General features: G+C 35.8%; 1 protein-coding gene across 4 annotated transcripts in view; it reads right to left on the bottom strand.

Annotated features, from left to right (window-relative positions):
• Window positions 1–244: 244 nt before the first annotated feature.
• LOC150088314 (uncharacterized) overlaps window positions 245–7,668 on the bottom strand; it is a 112,640-nt gene continuing 105,216 nt past the window's right edge. For all 4 annotated transcript variants that reach the window (XM_090370706.1, XM_090370707.1, XM_090370708.1 and 1 more), the window contains 2 exons: window positions 6,348–6,449; window positions 245–388 (listed from right to left, as the gene is read on the bottom strand). In XM_090370706.1, coding sequence (XP_090226832.1) covers window positions 347–388; window positions 6,348–6,449 — 144 coding nt within the window. In that variant the 3' untranslated portion in view covers window positions 245–346. The remainder of the gene's footprint in view (window positions 389–6,347; window positions 6,450–7,668) is intronic.

Below are 7,668 nucleotides of genomic sequence, written 5' to 3'. Positions count from 1 at the left end.
TTCATCTGATGTTTCAAATATCACAACTGGGCAGTAGATGACGGATGGCAATTTTGTAGCGTACGTGTGGCAGAAATAAACAGCAATTTATATGAGAAGATTAGATGAAAATATGTATATATTTTAATAAATTAGCGACCTCCTAAGTGTATTACACTGCATGACAGTTTATCATAGATGCATGCTAATATACACACATCTGAGGAGGATACAAATTATGTTCAGATTAACATCATCGGTGAGAAGTTATAATATCAGTGAATCATTCTTGGAATTAGAACAGAGGGATGTTTTCGTTAATGAAACCGCAAGAGCACTTGACTTCCTGTTTTTCTCCACACTTTGTCTAAGCACTGGCAGCCCAAGGAGTCCGGAACTCATAGTCTTTCTGTAAGAGAAGTAAAATGCAATTATTAATCAAGGAAGCAATGAGTAAAAAAAACAGTCTCCCTCTAAAAAATTGTTATTGATGGATTTATTATACCAACTCACATTTCATTTAATTAGGTAATTAATCAAAAAACAAATGAAATCAGACAAATGATATCAAGGAAAACCACGTAGTTTTTATATAAATAATAAAACTAAAGCTACCAATCTTCCAACAGTTTTATTATATAATTTGATGAAATAAAAACTACTGCGTCTTCCATCGATAAAATGACAAGATGCATAATAAATTAAAGTAGGCACTGTTTATGACGCTCTTCACATCATCTCCCACCCGAGCGATCGAAAGACTGAGCCCAGTTAGCTTTTAGGTTAATTGAAACAGGGACTTCAGCTTCTGAATGACGTCCAGCCGTCAGAAAAATACCTCAGAACAACAACAACAACAAACTCTGTTTGGGTTTGTGGCTCAAAATAAATTTTAATAATAAAAATGACAAGAAGAACTAGAAAAATCTTGCACAGAAACGGCCCAGATTTCTGACCCACTTCCGCATTTATAGAAGGCAAAACTGACAAGTGGAATTATCTGTTTGGGATTTCCCATTAGCATGATTCGGACTGTAATTTCGAGAATGAACAACATCAAGGAAAAATAAGATGAAAGAATCTAATTTGGTGAGCTATTTTTGCGCGAATTGACGAACTGTACTGTAGCATTCTAATCGATGTATCTTCTGTGTCAGAAAAATTTCAGCCGTAAAATGGGAGAAGCTCACAGTCGATGACTACCCACTTTCTTATTATATTTATGTATTTATTTTCTTCTACTGGCAATAACATAATCGGAGAGTTTACATTCAAGAAGTTTTCGTAGCCACCAATTATTTATATCCAAATAAGGCACGGCCCAGCAAACATCAAATCAACCACACGAGGCACGTAATTTACAGAAATAATACAGTATATATGGTGCTATATGACTTAAGTTGCTGATGCGCCTAAAATCCTGTAACGACCATGCAGGGAACTGTATAAAAGTGTTTACTTTGATACATTATCATCAATAATAACAGACGTATATTAAAGAAATATTTCATGTTCTCTGCTTCGTGAGCAGTGGACGGGCACACATTTCCAACTAATGATTCTAATGCAATAATATATCGAAAATATTTGACGTATACACTTATTCTCAAGCGAGTTTAGGGACACTAAATGAAAACACAGATCTGGTTAGAAAAAAAAAAAATGAAATTTTTAATATCCAGTATGTTCTATAGGGGCTTTAATGACATCATCTAACTAAATATCTTTGAAATGTTCCAAAACACCCCAAAGGTACCCAGTTACATTCGGACCTAAGATCTCTGCTGCATAAGGAATGATCATTACATTATTCTCCTCAAACATGCCAGTGCTTTATGGCACGGAGGTTTGCTATGCTAATTTGTGACATTATGTACACTGCATATTGTACAGAATGTTGCAATACATGATTCAAATCTGATCGGAGTAGCACCCATTCGTCCTGAGTTGAAGTTGGCAGTTCTGCGAAAGGATTCATAATGGTTACAGGGCCGCAGTACCACTCCTTCCAACCATTCTTTTCATTAAACTCTCCGTCAAACAGCCTATCCTTCCCTTTCTCTTCCCCCCTTCCTTTTCTCTTCCCTCTCCTACATTTTCTGTTGACAAATGTGCCCTTGTCAAGTGGGTGGCATATGTATTCGTTTAAACTCTGCTGCTTAATAATTTTCAGTTAAAAAAAGTGCGCAGCCTGTCCCCGAATAGCGTCTTCTGTTTTATTGTATAACAGATGTATTTTTGTACCCTTGAAATTTTTACTCGTAATTTTCATCTTATATATTTTATTTGCATTATTTTAAATACGTTTTTTTATATATACTGTGCAATTGCAGGGGGATATTTCAAAGCAGAATCTGAAATAAAATCCCTACGCTTTACTGCGTTCGATTTTGATAATTGGAATTATATTTTTCGACTGAAGACCCAGGCCGAGTATTCGATCTTAGGTTTGTTCAACTTAAAGACAAACATTGCTATCCGTTATCCCGCATAAGTTATATTAGAATTTAAAATTTTTCTCTTCAGTTATAGGAATCTGGCTGTCAGGTTAAAGATACTTGACATTGACTCCAGCATAAAAAGAAGAATAAAAGTTATTATTTTTAATCTTCAGAATAAAAAATGAAATTTCACATTGAATTTTGAATTATTTCCTGTTTTAAATTTAATGGAACTCGTTCTCAATCAAATAAAACACCTTTTTTTTTTAATTATCGCCCCTAAAGGGCTCTTTTTAAACATTTTTTACCTAATCGCCCCCCCCCATGAAGTTGTAAACAAGAAAATACTTTATACTTATTCTTTTTATTCAATGGGATCCCTGAGACCGGTGCTTCTTAGCTAAACTTTCAATGTTAGTTTAATTTTGATGTCTTCTCTTGAACATATATCAACCCTGTTTATTTCCTTTGGCTATTTCAGACCATAATTTTGGATAAAGAAATTTAGTTGTTTTTGATCCCCACAACTCAGCCATTCCACCTTTTTTGAATTTATATTTGCATTCTTGGTTACATTTTAATTCAATTAGTTCTTGAATTTCTTCACTAGCAGACCACACCCGGCATCGCATCCAGTTGGATCTAACATCCATGGCTTCACTTCAAAATAAAATAAATCCGAAAACTATTTTTCATTTCACCTTTTAAAGAACACAAATGATCTGAATAATTGTTAAGACCATTCTCGGCGAAAGATTCGTTGATTTCAGCTAACTTGCATTCCATGAAACAGGGCCAACTTCAGGGGCGATCGAGCGATGAGGCCGCACAGGGCCCCAAAATTTAGGGAGCGCAAAATACAGAATTATAAAGAATTTTTGGGGGTTTATATTAAATAATTAGACTATGTTTTATTCGTTGGTACGATTTATATTATAATAAATAACGTTATTATATTGCCAAATGTGGTTAATCTATTTATTTCCGAAATAATATATTTTATTCTATCCTTCAGGGGCTCTCATACATGGTTTCTTTTTTAAAATAAAAAAGAAACTATTTATCAGTTAATAGTAAAAATATAAACCATAAACTTAATAGGAAGTTGAAGAGGGCGCATCAAAAAAATCTCGCACAGGACGCTGGGGCCGGTTCTGCCATGAAATCGTTTTCTCATTAAATTGCTTTCAAATATTTCCGGTTTTTTTAGTGAAGGCTTTTAATACCCGTTTGCAGTCTCTGACCGTAACTAACTTCCCTTGAAGTTGAAGAGATTCTTCATTAAGTTTTCGAAAAAGCCAAGCCATATAATATATGTTGCTTTTGTGTTTGCTGATCTCCTTCACTTTCTACACAAAATTAATTATCGTATCAAAAAGCCATCTGACTTCTGTATGTAAAAGAAGCCTCACGTATCGTTCTTCATTATCAACACAAAATTTAATGAAAAAGCGATAATATTTGCTGTGTGACTTTATTTTATCGATCGTTTTAATAACTATACTGAGAGATTGATAAAGAACTGGTCTAATATTTTTTTCAACCAGATGTCGGTGCACAATGCAGCGTATTGCAAGAACTTCGTGACATATTTCTTTTAGGTGGGTTATAAAACTTTTGTCTTCTGACCATATAGGTAGCACCATCAGTTGAACAGGATACCAAATTTTCTAATGGTACTTGTTTTTCATAAAACCATGTTTTTACAGCAGCAAAAATGGATGCTCTAGTACGAAAACCAAACAATTACATTAGGGTCATCCAGTAAGCTAATACATATACCCATATATGCATTGTGTCTGTAAATTGCGTGTGTTCTCTGGTCGATTTGCCTATTTTTGCTGGATGAAAAAATCCCAGTTTCTGGGGGGGAACCTTGTTATCTACGCCTGAGACCGACTAACTTAGCCACGGAGCGAATAAAGCCCATTAAAGATCCTCGCGTCATCGGCGGTATTCGAACCCGGGCCTTTTCCATCCGGTATGGGGAGGACAGTGATCATACCACTGTGGTACCGCGCAGACGGATGCTCCAGTACGGTCAGTTTCTATAGATTTTAAAAACATCTCTTCTTGCAATTTACAATCATCAGCGAAACAACGGACGAATGCCATTAGAAGGGCCTTATTGTCAGTAACTGTGGATTCATCGATCTGAATAGAAAAGTTTCTCGTTTTTGGTTTGTCAGATAGCTGCTCTTCAATGTTAACTGACATCTCGTCCTTGTGGGTTGTTAAGCACAGTTGTTAGGATCGCCGTCCTCCCCACCCCGGGTGGAAAAGACGGGTTCAAATCCCGTCGATGACGGGAGGAATTTTTATGGGTATTTTTCACAACGTGGATGAGTTAGTCGGTCTCAGGCGAGGGTAGCACGTTTTTAATCCCGGAAACTTGGGTTTTTCGTCCAGCAAACAGAAAACCAACTTCAGAACACCCAATTTACAGACAATATACACGGAGTAATATGGCCTTAGTCGGTGATGTTCCTAAACACCCAACAACAACAACAACATTAACGGACCTCTCATCGATTCGTCTTGGAATTGAATCGTTGCTCAATGGCAATGCTTTTAAAATACTGGAAGGATTTTGATGCATCACTGTAGAAATTACAGTCTCTAATGCAGGTCGTATATATATATATATAACTCTGTGAAAAATTGTTTGATAGTTAGTTATTTATTTATTTTTTTGCTAACTGTATATCCAATTACATACATAAATATGCATGGAAACAAGTTTTAAGGACAAATATCTAATTCTATTCCTCTTTACACTGCCTTTCAGTTTCTTGAATTTACAACCTATATTACAATGCACGTGAAGCACGATAGCATTTGTAGGATTACTCTATACAGTGAGTAATCGTACAAATAAAAAATTCTAAAAGAGCTCAATGTAGCATATAGTATTTGTATAGGGTAATTATAGTGAGAACTTAAAAGATTATCAGAAGGAAGGTGAAATATCTAAATGAAGATTGGAACGGTAAGAGTAAGAGATTCGTATTGTAAAAAGGAATACGAAAAGGCAATGCCAACACCAGAGAAGTGGAGTTCAAGAAAATGAAGTTGGATGTAAGGAGGAAGGAAAGGAGATGTATCTACACCATCATGAATCATCTTCTGTATAAATTGCAGAGTGTTTTTTTCTGCGTGGTAACAAACCAAATCGTTTATGGAGGAGTCAGTAGTCCTCGCAATTATAAAGGATGTGCTGGCTGTAGCGCAGCATATCCTATTTAATTTACAAGTTTACAAGTGCAGGCTTCAACCTGTTCACTGAAATATATTGGCGTGTTGACCAAACGACGCTCTTGTATTCTGGATGAAGAGTAACAACTGGTAATAAAGTTGGACGATGACTCTTCCACATTTACAGGGTATATCTTTTGATGATTCCTGGATATTGCACTGCACGAGGTGCGATGTAGTTGATATGACTGAGAAAGCTGAGGACAGACTTATAATTCATGGTCTTGGCGCAGACTGAAGAGTGGTATTATCTATCCAGTTAGAGAACAAGATGTGTTTTCTGATCAGTGCCCTATGAGCAGACACTACACGAAGAGCTTTTAGTATCATTTATTTTCATCATTTTAAAACCAGCCCAGTTCTCAACAGAAGTCATAGACCGAAGACTGCACTTGTTTTAGACAAGTGCAGTCTTCAGAAGCAGAAATGGGCTTGCAAATTATAATACGAGCAGTATCAGTAGATAATTAATATCGAATAATATGAGGTTAGTCATTGATAAGTGCTACGAGAAGCAGAGAACCAAGCGCTGATCCTTGTGGGACAGTTGTGTTCGAATACTTCGTTCTACTGAAATGTATTTTACAGATGCTCATCCGAAAACTGATGCTGGCAATCACTACTCTACTTCTTTGCTCATTACAAACATGAACTAAGATAAATTTTACTTACTTTAATAATATGCTGCATATCATTAGCTGCAAACTCATAGTGGTTCTTGTGTCTGCTGGGAATGATCTCCTGGACGTAGTGTTTGATGTAAGGATCCGATGACTAGGATGTGCACAATAATATGCAGAATATTACAATACTAGTATACATAAAATATCAGAAAACTAATAACTATTAAATATTTAATTATAACTTAATACAATTTTCTTTTCGTTCTTTTATGCATAGATAAATAAGTCGGGTTTTCCTCCTCTTTTTTCCTATTCAACCATAATGCAACCTCGTATCTATAAAACAGAAATTATGTTAGAAATTTGATAAAGTTACGCAATCATTATTAAGTTCAATGAACTTGTATAAAGAAACTTTTGTTAATGAATAGCTTGTATGTAGTTGGAGTTGAATTCTTTCTGAGCAGTAACAGAAATCATGCAGGTCATCTTCCTCTTCGAAAAAGTGATAACTATGTACTTCTAACATTTCTCTATTTCTTAAGGAATCGTTTCGATGAGCTCTCACCTTTATATGCAACCTTTGCTGATCAAACCCTTAAATGCTTAAATCATAAAATTTAGTAACATGAAGATCTATAAAAGCGGTGGTTTAGCCAGAGATAGTTAAACCAAAGTTAATTGTAAATTTGTAAATGTTCCATTAGTTACGTGTATAGTCAGATATTTAAAACATTTTCTCGATATTTGACTGCTTGGCAATACTTCGCATTAATAAGATGAAATTTGTCACGAGGACACAAAAGTCCCTACTACCCAGTGCTCATCCAAAGCCATCTCCAAACCAAAAAGCGAACCCAAGAAACGTGGTGACGTCGGTACTAACAAACCATAGATATTTAAGTATCAATCCAGACCGAATCAGAAGGGTGTATTTTGAAACTGGCTGAGGGTATTGACTTCTGATAATGCATCGCAAAGCGCATCTCATTTTTTAAAAAAAGTCAATAAACTCGCACTGCACGATACTGGATTACTATAGGTTCAAATTCTCCCGTGTTTGGAATGACGACTGAAATAAAATAAAATAAGCAAATTTTATGATGAGATGAGCCAGGCAGTCCATTGTTCTCTATCAGGGTTGCCTGAGCTTCCTAACGAAGACAAAGTTAAAAAAAATGAGGTAAGGGGGACAGTTTAAGAGGAGAAGCAAAAGTAAAGTGTAATATGTGTTTAGGGTCAAACGGCACCAGGGGTTTCCCCCATCTCCGCGTGGTATACATTGTCTTGTGATACAGAACACTGTGAAGGTCAGAGATTTAAAAGTGTATGGGTACTGTTTACGTGTAATGTTGTGTACCGTTGTTCCT

The sequence above is a fragment of the Mastigoproctus giganteus genome, chromosome 3 (assembly GCF_048544385.1).
Source record: "Mastigoproctus giganteus isolate SK-2022 chromosome 3, ASM4854438v1, whole genome shotgun sequence".
Taxonomy (NCBI): Eukaryota; Metazoa; Arthropoda; class Arachnida; order Uropygi; family Thelyphonidae; genus Mastigoproctus; species Mastigoproctus giganteus.
This window is presented reverse-complemented; position numbering and strand designations above follow the sequence as displayed.